This window comes from Salvelinus namaycush, unplaced genomic scaffold (genome assembly GCF_016432855.1).
Source record: "Salvelinus namaycush isolate Seneca unplaced genomic scaffold, SaNama_1.0 Scaffold514, whole genome shotgun sequence".
In the NCBI taxonomy this organism is placed as follows: domain Eukaryota; kingdom Metazoa; phylum Chordata; class Actinopteri; order Salmoniformes; family Salmonidae; genus Salvelinus; species Salvelinus namaycush.
In genome coordinates, this window is record NW_024061214.1 from 150,098 (window position 1) to 172,332 (window position 22,235).

A 22,235-nucleotide genomic window follows, 5' to 3' on the forward strand; every position below is an offset into this window, starting at 1 on the left:
GGATAGTAAAACCAAAGCACACACAGCGTGTCTAACTCCATGTACCTGGAAGATGGCGTACATGATGCAGCTGAGAGGCCTGCTGTTGGAGAACTCTGACACTCTGAAGATGTTGAAACTCCACTTGTCCAGGTCCTCTAGCTCCTACACACACACACACACAGACACACACACACACACAGACACACACACACACACACACACACAGACACACACACACACACACGCACGCACGCGCGCGCACGCACGCACGCACGCACGCACGCACGCACGCACGCACGCACGCACACACACACACACACACACACACACACACACACACACACACACACACACACACACACACACACACACACACAGGCAGGCACATATACACACGCAGACACACACATACGCAAGCAGGCACACACAAAGAGAGCGTGTGAAGCCTTGAGTGAGGTAATGAGCTGAGTCTAGTAACCTTGACTGATTGACTGAGAAGGTATTTGTTTATGTACAGTCGTGGCCAAAGGTTTTGAGAATGACACAAATATACATTTTCACAAAGTCTGCTGCCTCAGTTTGTATGATGGCAGTTTGCAAACACTCCAGAATGTTATGAAGAGAGATCAGATGAATTGCAATTAATTGTAAAGTCCCTCTTTGCCATGCAAATGAACTGAATCCCCCCAAAAAACATTTCCACTGCATTTCAGTCCTGCCACAAAAGGACCAGCTGACATCATGTCGGTGATTCTCTAGTTAACACAGGTGTGAGTGTTGACGAGGACAAGGCTGGAGATCACTCTGTCATGCTGATTGAGTTCGAATAACAGACTGGAAGCTTCAAAAGGAGGGTGGGGCTTGGAATCATTGTTCTTCCTCTGCAAGGAAACATGTGCCGTCATCATTGCTTTGCACAAAAAGGGCTTCACAGGCAAGGATATTGCTGCCAGTAAGATTGCACCTAAATCAACCATTTATCGGATCATCAAGAACTTCAAGGAGAGCGGTTCAATTGTTGTGAGGAAGGCTTCAAGGTGCCCAAGAAAGTCCAGCAAGCGCCAGGACCGTCTCCTAAAGTTGATTCAGCTGCAGGATCGGGGCTCCACCAGTACAGAGCTTATTCAGGAATGGCAGCAGGCAGGTGTGAGTGCATCTGCACGCACAGTGAAGCGATGACTTTTGGAGGGTGGCCTGGTGTCAAGAAGGGCAGCAAAGAAGCCACTTCTCTCCATGAAAAACATCAGGGACAGACTGATATTCTGCAAAAGGTACAGGGATTGGACTGCTGAGGACTAGGGTAAACTCATTTTCACTGATGAATCCCCTTTCCGATTGTTTGTGGCATCCGGAAAAAAGCTTGTCCGGAGAAGACACGGTGAGTGTTACCATCAGTCCTGTGTCATGCCAACAGTAAAGCATCCTGAGACCATTCATGTGTGGGGTTGCTTCTCAGCCAAAGGAGTGGGCTCACTCACAATTTTGCCTAAGAACACAGCCATGAATAAAGAATGGTACCAACACATCCTCCGAGAGCAACTTCTCCCAACCATCCAGGAACAGTTTGGTGACGAACAATGCATTTTCCAGCATGATGGAGCACCTTGCCATAAGGCAAAAGTGATAACTAAGTGGGTCGGGGAACAAAACATCGATATTTTGGGTCCATGGCCAGGAAACTCCCCAGATCTTAATCCCATTGAGACCTTGTGGTCAATCCTCAAGAGGCAGGTGGACAAACAAAAACCCACAAATTCTGACAATCTCCAAGCATTGATTATGGAAGAATGGGCTGCCATCAGTCAGGATGTGGCCCAGATGTTAATTGACAGCATGCCAGGGCGGATTGCAGAGGTCTTGAAAAAGAAGGGTCAACACTGCAAATATTGACTCTTTGCATCAACTTCATGTATTTGTCAATAAAAGCCTTTGACACTTATGAAATGCTTGTAATTATACTTCCGTATTCCATAGTAGCATCTGACAAAAATATCTTAAAACACAGAAGCAGCAAACTTTGTGGAAATTAATTTTTGTGTCATTCTCAAATCTTTTGGCCAAGACTGTATGTGTGTGTACGTACGTGTTATGGTGCGTGCCTTTGTGTGTGTGTGTGTGTGTGTGTGTGTGCGTGCGTGCGTGCGTGCCTGCGTGTGTGCGTGTGTGCATATGAGCGAGCCTTGCATACTTTACCCTGGCTAGCTGGTCCTCCTGTTCAGTGTTGACTCCAAAGCGCGGGACAGAAGAGGAGGACAGAGTGGAGCTGTGGGACAGATTCCTCACTCCGCTAATCTGACTCATAGACTTCTCCTTTAGACTAGGGGACGGGAGCTCCACCTCGTTGGGCTGGTCTAGGGGTTAGAGACAGACATAGACTTCTCCTTTAGACTAGGGGACGGCAGCTCCACCTCGTTGGGCTGGTCTAGGGGTTAGAGACACACATAGACTTCTCCTTTAGACTAGGGGACGGCAGCTCCACCTCGTTGGGCTGGTCTAGGGGTTAGAGACAGACATAGACTTCTCCTTTAGACTAGGGGACGGGAGCTCCACCTCGTTGGGCTGGTCTAGGGGTTAGAGACACACATAGACTTCTCCTTTAGACTAGGGGACGAGAGCTCCACCTCGTTGGGCTGGTCTAGGGGTTAGAGACAGACATAGACTTCTCCTTTAGACTAGGGGACGGCAGCTCCACCTCGTTGGGCTGGTCTAGGGGTTAGAGACAGACATAGACTTCTCCTTTAGACTAGGGGACGGCAGCTCCACCTCGTTGGGCTGGTCTAGGGGTTAGAGACACACATAGACTTCTCCTTTAGACTAGGGGACGGGAGCTCCACCTCGTTGGGCTGGTCTAGGGGTTAGAGACACACATAGACTTCTCCTTTAGACTAGGGGACGGCAGCTCCACCTCGTTGGGCTGGTCTAGGGGTTAGAGACACACATAGACTTCTCCTTTAGACTAGGGGACGGCAGCTCCACCTCGTTGGGCTGGTCTAGGGGTTAGAGACACACATAGACTTCTCCTTTAGACTAGGGGACGGGAGCTCCACCTCGTTGGGCTGGTCTAGGGGTTAGAGACAGACATAGACTTCTCCTTTAGACTAGGGGACGGCAGCTCCACCTCGTTGGGCTGGTCTAGGGGTTAGAGACAGACATAGACTTCTCCTTTAGACTAGGGGACGGCAGCTCCACCTCGTTGGGCTGGTCTAGGGGTTAGAGACACACATAGACTTCTCCTTTAGACTAGGGGACGGGAGCTCCACCTCGTTGGGCTGGTCTAGGGGTTAGAGACACACATAGACTTCTCCTTTAGACTAGGGGACGGCAGCTCCACCTCGTTGGGCTGGTCTAGGGGTTAGAGACACACATAGACTTCTCCTTTAGACTAAGGGACGGCAGCTCCACCTCGTTGGGCTGGTCTAGGGGTTAGAGACACACATAGACTTCTCCTTTAGACTAGGGGACGAGAGCTCCACCTCGTTGGGCTGGTCTAGGGGTTAGAGACACACATAGACTTCTCCTTTAGACTAGGGGACGGCAGCTCCACCTCGTTGGGCTGGTCTAGGGGTTAGAGACACACATAGACTTCTCCTTTAGACTAGGGGACGGCAGCTCCACCTCGTTGGGCTGGTCTAGGGGTTAGAGACAGACATAGACTTCTCCTTTAGACTAGGGGACGGGAGCTCCACCTCGTTGGGCTGGTCTAGGGGTTAGAGACACACATAGACTTCTCCTTTAGACTAGGGGACGGCAGCTCCACCTCGTTGGGCTGGTCTAGGGGTTAGAGACAGACATAGACTTCTCCTTTAGACTAGGGGACGGCAGCTCCACCTCGTTGGGCTGGTCTAGGGGTTAGAGACACACATAGACTTCTCCTTTAGACTAGGGGACGGCAGCTCCACCTCGTTGGGCTGGTCTAGGGGTTAGAGACACACATAGACTTCTCCTTTAGACTAGGGGACGGCAGCTCCACCTCGTTGGGCTGGTCTAGGGGATAGAGACACACATAGACTTCTCCTTTAGACTAGGGGACGGGAGCTCCACCTCGTTGGGCTGGTCTAGGGGTTAGAGACAGACATAGACTTCTCCTTTAGACTAGGGGACGGCAGCTCCACCTCGTTGGGCTGGTCTAGGGGTTAGAGACACACATAGACTTCTCCTTTAGACTAGGGGACGGGAGCTCCACCTCGTTGGGCTGGTCTATGGGTTAGAGACACACATAGACTTCTCCTTTAGACTAGGGGACGGCAGCTCCACCTCGTTGGGCTGGTCTAGGGGTTAGAGACACACATAGACTTCTCCTTTAGACTAAGGGACGGCAGCTCCACCTCGTTGGGCTGGTCTAGGGGTTAGAGACACACATAGACTTCTCCTTTAGACTAGGGGACGAGAGCTCCACCTCGTTGGGCTGGTCTAGGGGTTAGAGACACACATAGACTTCTCCTTTAGACTAGGGGACGGCAGCTCCACCTCGTTGGGCTGGTCTAGGGGTTAGAGACACACATAGACTTCTCCTTTAGACTAGGGGACGGCAGCTCCACCTCGTTGGGCTGGTCTAGGGGTTAGAGACAGACATAGACTTCTCCTTTAGACTAGGGGACGGGAGCTCCACCTCGTTGGGCTGGTCTAGGGGTTAGAGACACACATAGACTTCTCCTTTAGACTAGGGGACGGCAGCTCCACCTCGTTGGGCTGGTCTAGGGGTTAGAGACAGACATAGACTTCTCCTTTAGACTAGGGGACGGCAGCTCCACCTCGTTGGGCTGGTCTAGGGGTTAGAGACAGACATAGACTTCTCCTTTAGACTAGGGGACGGCAGCTCCACCTCGTTGGGCTGGTCTAGGGGTTAGAGACACACATAGACTTCTCCTTTAGACTAGGGGACGGCAGCTCCACCTCGTTGGGCTGGTCTAGGGGATAGAGACACACATAGACTTCTCCTTTAGACTAGGGGACGGGAGCTCCACCTCGTTGGGCTGGTCTAGGGGTTAGAGACACACATAGACTTCTCCTTTAGACTAGGGGACGGGAGCTCCACCTCGTTGGGCTGGTCTAGGGGTTAGAGACACACATAGACTTCTCCTTTAGACTAGGGGACGGCAGCTCCACCTCGTTGGGCTGGTCTAGGGGTTAGAGACAGACATAGACTTCTCCTTTAGACTAGGGGACGGCAGCTCCACCTCGTTGGGCTGGTCTAGGGGTTAGAGACACACATAGACTTCTCCTTTAGACTAGGGGACGGCAGCTCCACCTCGTTGGGCTGGTCTAGGGGTTAGAGACACACATAGACTTCTCCTTTAGACTAGGGGACGGCAGCTCCACCTCGTTGGGCTGGTCTAGGGGTTAGAGACAGACATAGACTTCTCCTTTAGACTAGGGGACGGCAGCTCCACCTCGTTGGGCTGGTCTAGGGGTTAGAGACACACATAGACTTCTCCTTTAGACTAGGGGACGGCAGCTCCACCTCGTTGGGCTGGTCTAGGGGTTAGAGACAGACATAGACTTCTCCTTTAGACTAGGGGACGGCAGCTCCACGTCGTTGGGCTGGTCTAGGGGTTAGAGACACACATAGACTTCTCCTTTAGACTAGGGGACGGCAGCTCCACCTCGTTGGGCTGGTCTAGGGGTTAGAGACACACATAGACTTCTCCTTTAGACTAGGGGACGGGAGCTCCACCTCGTTGGGCTGGTCTAGGGGTTAGAGACAGACATAGACTTCTCCTTTAGACTAGGGGACGGGAGCTCCACCTCGTTGGGCTGGTCTAGGGGTTAGAGACACACATAGACTTCTCCTTTAGACTAGGGGACGGCAGCTCCACCTCGTTGGGCTGGTCTAGGGGTTAGAGACACACATAGACTTCTCCTTTAGACTAGGGGACGGCAGCTCCACCTCGTTGGGCTGGTTTAGGGGTTAGAGACACACATAGACTTCTCCTTTAGACTAGGGGACGGCAGCTCCACCTCGTTGGGCTGGTCTAGGGGTTAGAGACAGACATAGACTTCTCCTTTAGACTAGGGGACGGCAGCTCCACCTCGTTGGGCTGGTCTAGGGGTTAGAGACACACATAGACTTCTCCTTTAGACTAGGGGACGAGAGCTCCACCTCGTTGGGCTGGTCTAGGGGTTAGAGACACACATAGACTTCTCCTTTAGACTAGGGGACGGGAGCTCCACCTCGTTGGGCTGGTCTAGGGGTTAGAGACACACATAGACTTCTCCTTTAGACTAGGGGACGGCAGCTCCACCTCGTTGGGCTGGTCTAGGGGTTAGAGACACACATAGACTTCTCCTTTAGACTAGGGGACGAGAGCTCCACCTCGTTGGGCTGGTCTAGGGGTTAGAGACACACATAGACTTCTCCTTTAGACTAGGGGACGGCAGCTCCACCTCGTTGGGCTGGTCTAGGGGTTAGAGACACACATAGACTTCTCCTTTAGACTAGGGGACGGCAGCTCCACCTCGTTGGGCTGGTCTAGGGGTTAGAGACACACATAGACTTCTCCTTTAGACTAGGGGACGGCAGCTCCACCTCGTTGGGCTGGTCTAGGGGTTAGAGACAGACATAGACTTCTCCTTTAGACTAGGGGACGGCAGCTCCACCTCGTTGGGCTGGTCTAGGGGTTAGAGACACACATAGACTTCTCCTTTAGACTAAGGGACGGCAGCTCCACCTCGTTGGGCTGGTCTAGGGGTTAGAGACACACATAGACTTCTCCTTTAGACTAGGGGACGGCAGCTCCACCTCGTTGGGCTGGTCTAGGGGTTAGAGACAGACATAGACTTCTCCTTTAGACTAGGGGACGGCAGCTCCACCTCGTTGGGCTGGTCTAGGGGTTAGAGACACACATAGACTTCTCCTTTAGACTAGGGGACGGCAGCTCCACCTCGTTGGGCTGGTCTAGGGGTTAGAGACACACATAGACTTCTCCTTTAGACTAGGGGACGAGAGCTCCACCTCGTTGGGCTGGTCTAGGGGTTAGAGACACACATAGACTTCTCCTTTAGACTAGGGGACGGCAGCTCCACCTCGTTGGGCTGGTCTAGGGGTTAGAGACACACATAGACTTCTCCTTTAGACTAGGGGACGAGAGCTCCACCTCGTTGGGCTGGTCTAGGGGTTAGAGACACACATAGACTTCTCCTTTAGACTAGGGGACGGCAGCTCCACCTCGTTGGGCTGGTCTAGGGGTTAGAGACACACATAGACTTCTCCTTTAGACTAGGGGACGGCAGCTCCACCTCGTTGGGCTGGTCTAGGGGTTAGAGACACACATAGACTTCTCCTTTAGACTAGGGGACGGCAGCTCCACCTCGTTGGGCTGGTCTAGGGGTTAGAGACACACATAGACTTCTCCTTTAGACTAGGGGACGGCAGCTCCACCTCGTTGGGCTGGTCTAGGGGTTAGAGACACACATAGACTTCTCCTTTAGACTAGGGGACGGCAGCTCCACGTCGTTGGGCTGGTCTAGGGGTTAGAGACACACATAGACTTCTCCTTTAGACTAGGGGACGGCAGCTCCACCTCGTTGGGCTGGTCTAGGGGTTAGAGACACACATAGACTTCTCTTTTAGACTAGGGGATGGCAGCTCCACCTCGTTGGGCTGGTCTAGGGGTTAGAGACACACATAGACTTCTCCTTTAGACTAGGGGACGGCAGCTCCACCTCGTTGGGCTGGTCTAGGGGATAGAGACACACATAGACTTCTCCTTTAGACTAGGGGACAGGAGCTCCACCTCGTTGGGCTGGTCTAGGGGTTAGAGACACACATAGACTTCTCCTTTAGACTAGGGGACGGCAGCTCCACCTCGTTGGGCTGGTCTAGGGGTTAGAGACACACATAGACATTCTCCTTTAGACTAGGGGACGGCAGCTCCACCTCTTTGGGCTTGTCTAGGGGTTAGAGACAGACATAGACTTCTCCTTTAGACTAGGGGACGGCAGCTCCACCTCGTTGGGCTGGTCTAGGGGTTAGAGACACACATAGACTTCTCCTTTAGACTAGGGGACAGGAGCTCCACCTCGTTGGGCTGGTCTAGGGGTTAGAGACACACATAGACTTCTCCTTTAGACTAGGGGACGGCAGCTCCACCTCGTTGGGCTGGTCTAGGGGTTAGAGACACACATAGACTTCTCCTTTAGACCTGGTGGACGAGAGCTCCACCTCGTTGGGCTGGTCTAGGGGATAGAGACACACATAGACTTCTCCTTTAGACTAGGGGACGAGAGCTCCACCTCGTTGGGCTGGTCTAGGGGTTAGAGACAGACATAGACTTCTCCTTTAGACTAGGGGACGGCAGCTCCACCTCGTTGGGCTGGTCTAGGGGTTAGAGACACACATAGACTTCTCCTTTAGACTAGGGGACGAGAGCTCCACCTCGTTGGGCTGGTCTAGGGGTTAGAGACACACATAGACTTCTCCTTTAGACTAGGGGACGGCAGCTCCACCTCGTTGGGCTGGTCTAGGGGTTAGAGACACACATAGACTTCTCCTTTAGACTAGGGGACGGGAGCTCCACCTCGTTGGGCTGGTCTAGGGGTTAGAGACAGACATAGACTTCTCCTTTAGACTAGGGGACGGCAGCTCCACCTCGTTGGGCTGGTCTAGGGGTTAGAGACACACATAGACTTCTCCTTTAGACTAGGGGACGAGAGCTCCACCTCGTTGGGCTGGTCTAGGGGTTAGAGACAGACATAGACTTCTCCTTTAGACTAGGGGACGGCAGCTCCACCTCGTTGGGCTGGTCTAGGGGATAGAGACACACATAGACTTCTCCTTTAGACTAGGGGACGGGAGCTCCACCTCGTTGGGCTGGTCTAGGGGTTAGAGACAGACATAGACTTCTCCTTTAGACTAGGGGACGGCAGCTCCACCTCGTTGGGCTGGTCTAGGGGTTAGAGACACACATAGACTTCTCCTTTAGACTAGGGGACGAGAGCTCCACCTCGTTGGGCTGGTCTAGGGGTTAGAGACACACATAGACTTCTCCTTTAGACTAGGGGACGGCAGCTCCACCTCGTTGGGCTGGTCTAGGGGTTAGAGACACACATAGACTTCTCCTTTAGACTAAGGGACGGCAGCTCCACCTCGTTGGGCTGGTCTAGGGGATAGAGACACACATAGACTTCTCCTTTAGACTAGGGGACGGCAGCTCCACCTCGTTGGGCTGGTCTAGGGGATAGAGACACACATAGACTTCTCCTTTAGACTAGGGGACGAGAGCTCCACCTCGTTGGGCTGGTCTAGGGGAGAGACACACATAGACTTCTCCTTTAGACTAGGGGACGAGAGCTCCACCTCGTTGGGCTGGTCTAGGGGTTAGAGACAGACATAGACTTCTCCTTTAGACTAGGGGACGGCAGCTCCACCTCGTTGGGCTGGTCTAGGGGTCAGAGACAGACATAGACTTCTCCTTTAGACTAGGGGACGGCAGCTCCACCTCGTTGGGCTGGTCTAGGGGTTAGAGACACACATAGACTTCTCCTTTAGACTAGGGGACGGCAGCTCCACCTCGTTGGGCTGGTCTAGGGGTTAGAGACACACATAGACTTCTCCTTTAGACTAGGGGACAGGAGCTCCACCTCGTTGGGCTGGTCTAGGGGTTAGAGACACACATAGACTTCTCCTTTAGACTAGGGGACAGGAGCTCCACCTCGTTGGGCTGGTCTAGGGGTTAGAGACACACATAGACTTCTCCTTTAGACTAGGGGACGGCAGCTCCACCTCGTTGGGCTGGTCTAGGGGTTAGAGACACACATAGACTTCTCCTTTAGACTAGGGGACGGCAGCTCCACCTCTTTGGGCTTGTCTAGGGGTTAGAGACAGACATAGACTTCTCCTTTAGACTAGGGGACGGCAGCTCCACCTCGTTGGGCTGGTCTAGGGGTTAGAGACACACATAGACTTCTCCTTTAGACTAGGGGACGGCAGATCCACCTCTTTGGGCTTGTCTAGGGGTTAGAGACAGACATAGACTTCTCCTTTAGACTAGGGGACGGCAGCTCCACCTCGTTGGGCTGGTCTAGGGGTTAGAGACACACATAGACTTCTCCTTTAGACTAGGGGACGGCAGCTCCACCTCTTTGGGCTTGTCTAGGGGTTAGAGACAGACATAGACTTCTCCTTTAGACTAGGGGACGGCAGCTCCACCTCGTTGGGCTGGTCTAGGGGTTAGAGACACACATAGACTTCTCCTTTAGACTAGGGGACGGCAGCTCCACCTCTTTGGGCTTGTCTAGGGGTTAGAGACAGACATAGACTTCTCCTTTAGACTAGGGGACGGCAGCTCCACCTCGTTGGGCTGGTCTAGGGGTTAGAGACACACATAGACTTCTCCTTTAGACTAGGGGACAGGAGCTCCACCTCGTTGGGCTGGTCTAGGGGTTAGAGACACACATAGACTTCTCCTTTAGACTAGGGGACGGCAGCTCCACCTCGTTGGGCTGGTCTAGGGGTTAGAGACACACATAGACTTCTCCTTTAGACTAGGGGACGAGAGCTCCACCTCGTTGGGCTGGTCTAGGGGATAGAGACACACATAGACTTCTCCTTTAGACTAGGGGACGAGAGCTCCACCTCGTTGGGCTGGTCTAGGGGTTAGAGACAGACATAGACTTCTCCTTTAGACTAGGGGACGGCAGCTCCACCTCGTTGGGCTGGTCTAGGGGTTAGAGACACACATAGACTTCTCCTTTAGACTAGGGGACGAGAGCTCCACCTCGTTGGGCTGGTCTAGGGGTTAGAGACACACATAGACTTCTCCTTTAGACTAGGGGACGGCAGCTCCACCTCGTTGGGCTGGTCTAGGGGTTAGAGACACACATAGACTTCTCCTTTAGACTAGGGGACGGGAGCTCCACCTCGTTGGGCTGGTCTAGGGGTTAGAGACAGACATAGACTTCTCCTTTAGACTAGGGGACGGCAGCTCCACCTCGTTGGGCTGGTCTAGGGGTTAGAGACACACATAGACTTCTCCTTTAGACTAGGGGACGAGAGCTCCACCTCGTTGGGCTGGTCTAGGGGTTAGAGACAGACATAGACTTCTCCTTTAGACTAGGGGACGGCAGCTCCACCTCGTTGGGCTGGTCTAGGGGATAGAGACACACATAGACTTCTCCTTTAGACTAGGGGACGGGAGCTCCACCTCGTTGGGCTGGTCTAGGGGTTAGAGACAGACATAGACTTCTCCTTTAGACTAGGGGACGGCAGCTCCACCTCGTTGGGCTGGTCTAGGGGTTAGAGACACACATAGACTTCTCCTTTAGACTAGGGGACGAGAGCTCCACCTCGTTGGGCTGGTCTAGGGGTTAGAGACACACATAGACTTCTCCTTTAGACTAGGAGACGGCAGCTCCACCTCGTTGGGCTGGTCTAGGGGTTAGAGACACATAGACTTCTCCTTTAGACTAGGGGACGGCAGCTCCACCTCGTTGGGCTGGTCTAGGGGATAGAGACACACATAGACTTCTCCTTTAGACTAGGGGACGGCAGCTCCACCTCGTTGGGCTGGTCTAGGGGATAGAGACACACATAGACTTCTCCTTTAGACTAGGGGACGAGAGCTCCACCTCGTTGGGCTGGTCTAGGGGAGAGACACACATAGACTTCTCCTTTAGACTAGGGGACGAGAGCTCCACCTCATTGGGCTGGTCTAGGGGTTAGAGACAGACATAGACTTCTCCTTTAGACTAGGGGACGGCAGCTCCACCTCGTTGGGCTGGTCTAGGGGTCAGAGACAGACATAGACTTCTCCTTTAGACTAGGGGACGGCAGCTCCACCTCGTTGGGCTGGTCTAGGGGTTAGAGACACACATAGACTTCTCCTTTAGACTAGGGGACGGCAGCTCCACCTCGTTGGGCTGGTCTAGGGGTTAGAGACACACATAGACTTCTCCTTTAGACTAGGGGACAGGAGCTCCACCTCGTTGGGCTGGTCTAGGGGTTAGAGACACACATAGACTTCTCCTTTAGACTAGGGGACAGGAGCTCCACCTCGTTGGGCTGGTCTAGGGGTTAGAGACACACATAGACTTCTCCTTTAGACTAGGGGACGGCAGCTCCACCTCGTTGGGCTGGTCTAGGGGTTAGAGACACACATAGACTTCTCCTTTAGACTAGGGGACGGCAGCTCCACCTCTTTGGGCTTGTCTAGGGGTTAGAGACAGACATAGACTTCTCCTTTAGACTAGGGGACGGCAGCTCCACCTCGTTGGGCTGGTCTAGGGGTTAGAGACACACATAGACTTCTCCTTTAGACTAGGGGACAGGAGCTCCACCTCGTTGGGCTGGTCTAGGGGTTAGAGACACACATAGACTTCTCCTTTAGACTAGGGGACGGCAGCTCCACCTCGTTGGGCTGGTCTAGGGGTTAGAGACACACATAGACTTCTCCTTTAGACTAGGGGACGAGAGCTCCACCTCGTTGGGCTGGTCTAGGGGTTAGAGACACACATAGACTTCTCCTTTAGACTAGGGGACGAGAGCTCCACCTCGTTCGGCTGGTCTACGGGTTAGAGACACACATAGACTTCTCCTTTAGACTAGGGGACGGCAGCTCCACCTCGTTGGGCTGGTCTAGGGGTTAGAGACACACATAGACTTCTCCTTTAGACTAGGGGACGGGAGCTCCACCTCGTTGGGCTGGTCTAGGGGTTAGAGACAGACATAGACTTCTCCTTTAGACTAGGGGACGGCAGCTCCACCTCGTTGGGCTGGTCTAGGGGTTAGAGACACACATAGACTTCTCCTTTAGACTAGGGGACGGGAGCTCCACCTCGTTGGGCTGGTCTAGGGGTTAGAGACACACATAGACTTCTCCTTTAGACTAGGGGACGGGAGCTCCACCTCGTTGGGCTGGTCTAGGGGTTAGAGACACACATAGACTTCTCCTTTAGACTAGGGGACGAGAGCTCCACCTCGTTGGGCTGGTCTAGGGGTTAGAGACACACATAGACTTCTCCTTTAGACTAGGGGACGGCAGCTCCACCTCGTTGGGCTGGTCTAGGGGTTAGAGACACACATAGACTTCTCCTTTAGACTAGGGGACGGCAGCTCCACCTCGTTGGGCTGGTCTAGGGGATAGAGACACACATAGACTTCTCCTTTAGACTAGGGGACAAGAGCTCCACCTCGTTGGGCTGGTCTAGGGGTTAGAGACAGACATAGACTTCTCCTTTAGACTAGGGGACGGCAGCTCCACCTCGTTGGGCTGGTCTAGGGGTTAGAGACAGACATAGACTTCTCCTTTAGACTAGGGGACGGCAGCTCCACCTCGTTGGGCTGGTCTAGGGGTCAGAGACAGACATAGACTTCTCCTTTAGACTAGGGGACGGCAGCTCCACCTCGTTGGGCTGGTCTAGGGGTTAGAGACACACATAGACTTCTCCTTTAGACTAGGGGACAGGAGCTCCACCTCGTTGGGCTGGTCTAGGGGATAGAGACACACATAGACTTCTCCTTTAGACTAGGGGACAGGAGCTCCACCTCGTTGGGCTGGTCTAGGGGTTAGAGACACACATAGACTTCTCCTTTAGACTAGGGGACGGCAGCTCCACCTCGTTGGGCTGGTCTAGGGGTTAGAGACACACATAGACTTCTCCTTTAGACTAGGGGACGGCAGCTCCACCTCGTTGGGCTGGTCTAGGGGTTAGAGACAGACATAGACTTCTCCTTTAGACTAGGGGATGGCAGCTCCACCTCGTTGGGCTGGTCTAGGGGTTAGAGACACACATAGACTTCTCCTTTAGACTAGGGGACGGCAGCTCCACCTCGTTGGGCTGGTCTAGGGGTTAGAGACACACATAGACTTCTCCTTTAGACTAGGGGACGGGAGCTCCACCTCGTTGGGCTGGTCTAGGGGTTAGAGACACACATAGACTTCTCCTTTAGACTAGGGGACGGGAGCTCCACCTCGTTGGGCTGGTCTAGGGGTTAGAGACACACATAGACTTCTCCTTTAGACTAGGGGACGAGAGCTCCACCTCGTTGGGCTGGTCTAGGGGTTAGAGACACACATAGACTTCTCCTTTAGACTAGGGGACGGCAGCTCCACCTCGTTGGGCTGGTCTAGGGGTTAGAGACACACATAGACTTCTCCTTTAGACTAGGGGACGGCAGCTCCACCTCGTTGGGCTGGTCTAGGGGATAGAGACACACATAGACTTCTCCTTTAGACTAGGGGACGAGAGCTCCACCTCGTTGGGCTGGTCTAGGGGTTAGAGACAGACATAGACTTCTCCTTTAGACTAGGGGACGGCAGCTCCACCTCGTTGGGCTGGTCTAGGGGTTAGAGACAGACATAGACTTCTCCTTTAGACTAGGGGACGGCAGCTCCACCTCGTTGGGCTGGTCTAGGGGTTAGAGACACACATAGACTTCTCCTTTAGACTAGGGGACAGGAGCTCCACCTCGTTGGGCTGGTCTAGGGGATAGAGACACACATAGACTTCTCCTTTAGACTAGGGGACAGGAGCTCCACCTCGTTGGGCTGGTCTAGGGGTTAGAGACACACATAGACTTCTCCTTTAGACTAGGGGACGGCAGCTCCACCTCGTTGGGCTGGTCTAGGGGTTAGAGACACACATAGACTTCTCCTTTAGACTAGGGGACGGCAGCTCCACCTCGTTGGGCTGGTCTAGGGGTTAGAGACAGACATAGACTTCTCCTTTAGACTAGGGGATGGCAGCTCCACCTCGTTGGGCTGGTCTAGGGGTTAGAGACACACATAGACTTCTCCTTTAGACTAGGGGACGGCAGCTCCACCTCGTTGGGCTGGTCTAGGGGTTAGAGACAGACATAGACTTCTCCTTTAGACTAGGGGACGGCAGCTCCACCTCGTTGGGCTGGTCTAGGGGTTAGAGACAGACATAGACTTCTCCTTTAGACTAGGGGACGAGAGTTCCACCTCGTTGGGCTGGTCTAGGGGATAGAGACACACATAGACTTCTCCTTTAGACTAGGGGACGAGAGCTCCACCTCGTTGGGCTGGTCTAGGGGTTAGAGACACACATAGACTTCTCCTTTAGACTAGGGGACGGCAGCTCCACCTCGTTGGGCTGGTCTAGGGGTTAGAGACACACATAGACTTCTCCTTTAGACTAGGGGACGGCAGCTCCACCTCGTTGGGCTGGTCTAGGGGTTAGAGACAGACATAGACTTCTCCTTTAGACTAGGGGACAGGAGCTCCACCTCGTTGGGCTGGTCTAGGGGTTAGAGACACACATAGACTTCTCCTTTAGACTAGGGGACGGCAGCTCCACCTCGTTGGGCTGGTCTAGGGGTTAGAGACAGACATAGACTTCTCCTTTAGACTAGGGGACGAGAGCTCCACCTCGTTGGGCTGGTCTAGGGGTTAGAGACACACATAGACTTCTCCTTTAGACTAGGGGACGGGAGCTCCACCTCGTTGGGCTGGTCTAGGGGTTAGAGACACATAGACTTCTCCTTTAGACTAGGGGACGGCAGCTCCACCTCGTTGGGCTGGTCTAGGGGTTAGAGACACACATAGACTTCTCCTTTAGACTAGGGGACGGGAGCTCCACCTCGTTGGGCTGGTCTAGGGGTTAGAGACACACATAGACTTCTCCTTTAGACTAGGGGACGGCAGCTCCACCTCGTTGGGCTGGTCTAGGGGTTAGAGACACACATAGACTTCTCCTTTAGACTAGGGGACGAGAGCTCCACCTCATTGGGCTGGTCTAGGGGTTAGAGACAGACATAGACTTCTCCTTTAGACTAGGGGACAGGAGCTCCACCTCGTTGGGCTGGTCTAGGGGTCAGACACACATACAGGTAGACCAAGTACAGGTAGACAGGTATAGTGATGTAGAACGGTATAGACAGGTATGAACAGACAGGTAAATACACAGACAGTATGAACAGACAGGTATTAACAGACAGACAGGTATGAACAGACAGGTAAATACACAGACAGGTATATGAACAGACAGGTAAATACACAGACAGGTATGAACAGACATACAGGTATTAACAGGCAGGTTACTTCAGGTACGTACAGGTAACTACAGGCATATCCAGGTAGATGTACTCACCCATGAAGGTGCTGGAGATGTACTCAGACACCTGGTTACCCGAACGACTCATCTCTGATAGGTGAGACAGCTCCCTGTTTAACATCCTCTTAAACTGAGAGAGGGGAGGGAGGGAGGGAGGGAGAGAGAAAAAGGGGGGAGCAGTTTGAGGATGTTTTACTGTATAGTTAGTCAGTTCACTGCTCATAAGTGTTGAAGCTGTGGTGAGATTATATTGTTGTGTAGTGGTTATATCATGGTTGTGTTGTGGTTATATTATGGTTGTGTTTATATCATGGTAGTACCTTGTTGGAAGCCATATCGCTGACAGAGCGGTGAGTCTGGATGGTCTCTAGCTGGTCCAGACACCAGTCCAGCTCCTCCAGAGTGTCTGTAGCCAGCTGCTCATACTGTTGATCTGATAGAGCTGCTCTGGGGTTGTGGTGCGCTACACCGCCCAGTGGAGACCTCCTGTGGACAAGACAGGGAATTACACCAACCAGTTAGAACTCACGGGGTTACAATAGCTTGACATTGTCTGGGAGTGAAGTTCAGACTGAGGGAGACGGGAGAGAGTGGGGGGGGGGGGGGGGGGGCAGTATTAAACATCGGTGTTATACAAGGCCCATTGAAAGGCCCATTGAAAAGTGGTGAGTAAATGTGACCCATAACTATCATTATTGTTATTGGCTAGTCGAGGTAGACAGGCAGCCAATTACATTGACGAGCTACATGTCACATCAGTTATCAGTTACAAACCAGTTACATGTAAAACACACATTCTAATTGGCTAGCTATCTGGGTAAATGAGGTAGGAAACTCTCAATAACCAAATGGAAGCCCTATGGGGTCCTGGTCTAAAGTAGATCACTATATAGCAGCCCTATGGGGTCCTGGTCTAAAGTAGATCACTATATAGCAGCCCTATGGGGTCCTGGTCTAAAGTAGATCACTATATAGCAGCCCTATGGGGCCCTGGCCTAAAGTAGATCACTATATAGCAGCCCTATGGGGTCCTGGTCTAAAGTAGATCACTATATAGCAGCCCTATGGGGTCCTGGTCTAAAGTAGATCACTATATGGCAGCCCTATAGGGTCCTGGTCTAAAGTAGATCACTATATAGCAGCCCTATGGGGCCCTGGTCTAAAGTAGATCACTATATAGCAGCCCTATGGGGTCCTGGTCTAAAGTAGATCACTATATAGCAGCCCTATGGGGCCCTGGTCTAAAGTAGATCACTATATAGCAGCCCTATGGGGCCCTGGTCTAAAGTAGATCACTATATAGCAGGCCTATGGGGCCCTGGTCCAAAGTAGTGGACTATATAGCATTTGATTTGGGACGCAGACCAGCTGTTAGATGTTTTGATTGACAGGTGAGCACTGACTTGACGGTTGGCATGGAGACGTTGGCGAGGAGGGTGAAGTTGCTCCGTACCGAGCGCAGGCTGGCCAACACCTGAGCAAAGGGGGTAACAATGAAGTCTTCTCCTGCATGCCTGAAAGGGAGAGGGAGAGAGAGAGAGAGAGAGAGAGAGAGAGAGAGAGAGATAGAGAGAGAGAGAGAGAGAGAGAGAGAGAGAGAGAGAGAGAGAGAGAGAGAGAGAGAGACAGAGAGAGAGGGACAGAGAGAAAGAGAGAGAGAGAGAGAGAGAGAGAGAGAGAGAGAAAGTGAGAACGAGAGAGAGAGTGTTAGAAACAGAGAGAGCGAGAGAGAGAGAGAGAGAGAGACAGAGAGAGAGAGAGAGAGAGAGAAAGTGAGAAACAGAGAGAGTGTTAGAAACAGAGAGAGCGAGAGACAGAGTATATTAGGATATGTAGTCATGATAATGCAAATTAGCCAATGGTTTGACTCATACACACACTGACACCCCCCCCCCCCCCCTCTCTTTGACTCATACACACACTGACACCCCCCCCCCCCCCCCCCCCCTTCTCACCCTTCGCTGGCGATAGAATTGCGTGAGCCTGAGTTTTTGGGGGACATGTCGTAGTCAGAGTCTGACCGGTAGAGGAAGGACTCTCGTCGGCCCCCCTGGGGGAAGGATGGGTGCAGGGTCAGGCTGGGACTCTGGGAGCCAAGAGGGGTATGGCCCGGAGACACCCCGTTCTCCAGCTCACTGAGAGGTTGGGGAAGAGAGAGACACTATGATTATTATATTATGACAAACCATTCTCCACCTGGAAACTACTGGAGAGGGGGGGGGAACCATTCTCCACCTGGAAACTACTGAAGGGGGGGGGGGGGGGGGGGGGGGTGAACCATTCTCCACCTGGAAACTACTGGAGAGGGGGGGGGAACCATTCTCCACCTGGAAACTACTGAAGAGGGGGTGGGAGGGTGAACCATTCTCCACCTGGAAACTACTGGAGAGGGGGGGGGAACCATTCTCCACCTGGAAACTACTGAAGAGGGGGGGGGGGGGGGGGTGAACCATTCTCCACCTGGAAACTACTGAAGAGGGGGGGGTGAACCATTCTCCACCTGGAAACTACTGAAGAGGGGGGATGAACCATTCTCCACCTGGAAACTACTGAAGAGGGGGGTGTGAACCATTCTCCACCTGGAAACTACTGAAGAGGGGGGGGTGAACCATTCTCCACCTGGAAACTACTGAAGAGGGGGGGGTGAACCATTCTCCACCTGGAAACTACTGAAGAGGGGGGGGTGAACCATTCTCCACCTGGAAACTACTGAAGAGGGGGGATGAACCATTCTCCACCTGGAAACTACTGAAGAGGGGGGTGTGAACCATTCTCCACCTGGAAACTACTGAAGAGGGGGGGGTGAACCATTCTCCACCTGGAAACTACTGGAGAGGGGGGGGGAACCATTCTCCACCTGGAAACTACTGAAGAGGGGGTGGGAGGGTGAACCATTCTCCACCTGGAAACTACTGGAGAGGGGGGGGGAACCATTCTCCACCTGGAAACTACTGAAGAGGGGGGGGGGGGGGGGGGTGAACCATTCTCCACCTGGAAACTACTGAAGAGGGGGGGGTGAACCATTCTCCACCTGGAAACTACTGAAGAGGGGGGATGAACCATTCTCCACCTGGAAACTACTGAAGAGGGGGGTGTGAACCATTCTCCACCTGGAAACTACTGAAGAGGGGGGGGTGAACCATTCTCCACCTGGAAACTACTGAAGAGGGGGGGGTGAACCATTCTCCACCTGGAAACTACTGAAGAGGGGGGGGTGAACCATTCTCCACCTGGAAACTACTGAAGAGGGGGGATGAACCATTCTCCACCTGGAAACTACTGAAGAGGGGGGTGTGAACCATTCTCCACCTGGAAACTACTGAAGAGGGGGGGGTGAACCATTCTCCACCTGGAAACTACTGAAGAGGGGGGGGTGAACCATTCTCCACCTGGAAACTACTGAAGAGGGGGGGGTGAACCATTCTCCACCTGGAAACTACTGAAGGGGGGGCGGAAAAAGGGTGACCACATTTAAAATACCCAAATGCGGGACAACAGGATGATTTTACTGAACAGTGTCGCCAACATAAATACAACACTTTGGCCAAGTTCTTCACGTTTTTACCAGTGAATTGTCCAAACTGCATGTCAATCATTTGATTCTCAATCTGTTTCAATGGGAATATGCATTTATATCTTCCTCAACTACTGTCTGGTGAGAACATCAGAGCAGATGGTGTTCACAAACTACAGCCCAGGGCTGCCCAACCCTCTTCCTGGAGACCTACTGTCCTGTAGGTTTTCAGTCCAACCCTCTTCCTGGAGATCTACTGTCCTGTAGGTTTTCAGTCCAACCCTCTTCCTGGAGATCTACTGTCCTGTAGGTTTTCAGTCCCTCTTCCTGGAGATCTACTGTCCTGTAGGTTTTCAGTCCAACCCTCTTCCTGGATATCTACTGTCCTGTAGGTTTTCAGTCCAACCCTCTTCCTGGAGATCTACTGTCCTGTAGGTTTTCAGTCCAACCCTCTTCCTGGAGATCTACTGTCCTGTAGGTTTTCAGTCCAACCCTCTTCCTGGAGATCTACTGTCCTGTAGGTTTTCAGTCCCTCTTCCTGGAGATCTACTGTCCTGTAGGTTTTCAGTCCCTCTTCCTGGAGATCTACTGTCCTGTAGGTTTTCAGTCCAACCTTCTTCCTGGAGATCTACTGTCCTGTAGGTTTTCAGTCCCTCTTCCTGGAGATCTACCGTCCTGTAGGTTTTCAGTCCAACCCTCTTCCTGGAGATCTACTGTCCTGTAGGTTTACAGTCCAAGATGACTAAAGTGGTGTTTTTGGTGTCACAGTAATGTTGTACTGTGCTATTATACTTGGTTCTGTTATTGTAGAATACTAATGAATCACCACTTCCAAGACAATGACTCAGCTACCGAGGTAAAATTAGTTTTACATTGGATAGGTTCCCCTCTCTCCACTGGGATTCTCTGCCTCTAAACCCTATTACAGGGGCTGAGTCACTGGCTTACTGGTGTTCTTCCATGCCGTCCCTAGGAGGGGTGCGTCACTTGAGTGGGTTGAGTCACTGACGTGATCTTCCTGTTCGAGGTTGGCGCCACCCCTTGGGTTGTGCCGTGGCAGAGATCTTTGTGGGCTATACTCGGCCTTGTCTCAGGATAGTAAGTTGGTGGTTGAAGATATCCCTCTAGTGGTGTGGGGGCTGTGCTTTGGCAAAGTGGGTGGGGTTATATCCTGCCTGTTTGGCCCTGTCCGGGGGTATTGTCGGATGGGGCCACAGTGTCTCCCGACCCCTCCTGTCTCAGCCTCCAGTATTTATGCTGCAATAGTTTGTGTCGGGGGGCTAGGGTCAGTCTGTTATATCTGGAGTATTTCTCCTGTCTTATCCGGTGTCCTGTGTGAATTTAAGTATGCACCCTCTAATTCTCTCTTTCTTTCTCTCTTTTTCTCTCTTTCTTTCTCTCTTTCTCTCTTTCTTTCTTTCTTTCTTTCTCTCTCTCTCGGAGGACCTGAGCTCTAGGACCATGCCTCAGGACTACCTGGCTTGATGACTCCTTGCTGTCCCCAGTCCACCTGGCCGTGCTGCTACTCCAGTTTCAACTGTTCTGCCTGCGGCTATGGAACCCTGACCTGTTCACCGGACGTGCTACCTGTCCCAGACCTGCTGTTTTCAACTCTCTAGAGACAGCAGGAGCAGTAGAGATACTCTGAATGATCGGCTATGAAAAGCCAACTGACATTTACTCCTGAGGTGCACCCTCTACAACCACTGTGATTATTATTATTTGACCCTGCTGGTCATCTATGAACATTTGAACATCTTGGCCATGTTCTGTTATAATCTCCACCCGGCACAGCCAGAAGAGGACTGGCCACCCCTCATAGCCTGGTTCCTCTCTAGGTTTCTTCCTAGGTTTTGGCCTTTCTAGGGAGTTTTTCCTAGCCACCGTGCTTCTACACCTGCATTGCTGTTTGGGGTTTTAGACTGGGTTTCTGTACAGCACTTTGTGACATCTGCTGATGTAAGAAGGGCTTTATAAATACATTTGATTGATAGTCTGTGGATATTTGGGTTTTCTCTCCTCAATAGCTATTGAACCAAGCACGCCATGACAATGAAGAAGGTATATTCTGAATTTGGGTTGGATGGAGAACAATTCACACCTTTTTAAAATAAAATACGATTTTGGATTTCAATCTTCAATAGCTCTTCCACTAAAACACGCCATGACTATGATAATGATATATTCTGAACCGGGGGAGTGATGGACAAAACCCACAGCTTCTAGAGACAAAGGGACAAAACCCACAGCTTCTAGAGACAAAGGGACAAAATCCACAGCTTCTAGAGACAAAGGGACAAAATCCGGAGACATGCGGTCACATGTGGGGGAGGGGTAAGGAGAGAGAGACAGAGAGAGAGAGATAGAGGCAGAGACTCTGGAGGACTGATCATTTGGTACAAATCCGACCTACAACATCTAATTGATCCCCTCAAAATTGGCAAATATCACATTTGGTTAAAACTGAAAAAAGAACTTGTACTGACAGAAAAAGATGTGTTCCTTTGCGCAATTTATATCCCCCCCTCAGAATCCCCATATTACTCAGAGGAGATCTTCCCCACCCTTGAGGAAGAGACGTGCCATTTCCAGGCCCAGGGAAATGTGCTCATCTGTGGGGACACAAATGCGCGCACAGGAACACTACCTGATCTAACGAGCACACGAGGGGACAGCTTTATTACAGGCCATAATGTTTCTAACTGTCTTAATCTCCCCAATAGAAACA

The 22,235-nt window shown here is 52.2% G+C and overlaps 1 protein-coding gene across 1 annotated transcript in view; it reads right to left on the minus strand.

The window, feature by feature from the left end:
• Positions 1–18,565, minus strand: part of LOC120041708 (cAMP-specific 3',5'-cyclic phosphodiesterase 4C-like) — a gene marked incomplete at its 3' end in the record, with an annotated part of 31,379 nt that extends 12,814 nt beyond the window's left edge. Inside the window, exons 1-8 of the mRNA XM_038986577.1 lie at positions 18,465–18,565; positions 17,949–18,128; positions 17,397–17,507; positions 16,314–16,479; positions 16,030–16,123; positions 5,473–5,528; positions 2,176–2,292; positions 46–144 (exon numbers count right to left, since the gene is read on the minus strand). Of these exons, the coding sequence (XP_038842505.1) occupies positions 46–144; positions 2,176–2,292; positions 5,473–5,528; positions 16,030–16,123; positions 16,314–16,479; positions 17,397–17,507; positions 17,949–18,128; positions 18,465–18,565 (924 nt within the window). The remainder of the gene's footprint in view (positions 1–45; positions 145–2,175; positions 2,293–5,472; positions 5,529–16,029; positions 16,124–16,313; positions 16,480–17,396; positions 17,508–17,948; positions 18,129–18,464) is intronic.
• Between the last annotated feature and the right edge of the window lie 3,670 nt (positions 18,566–22,235).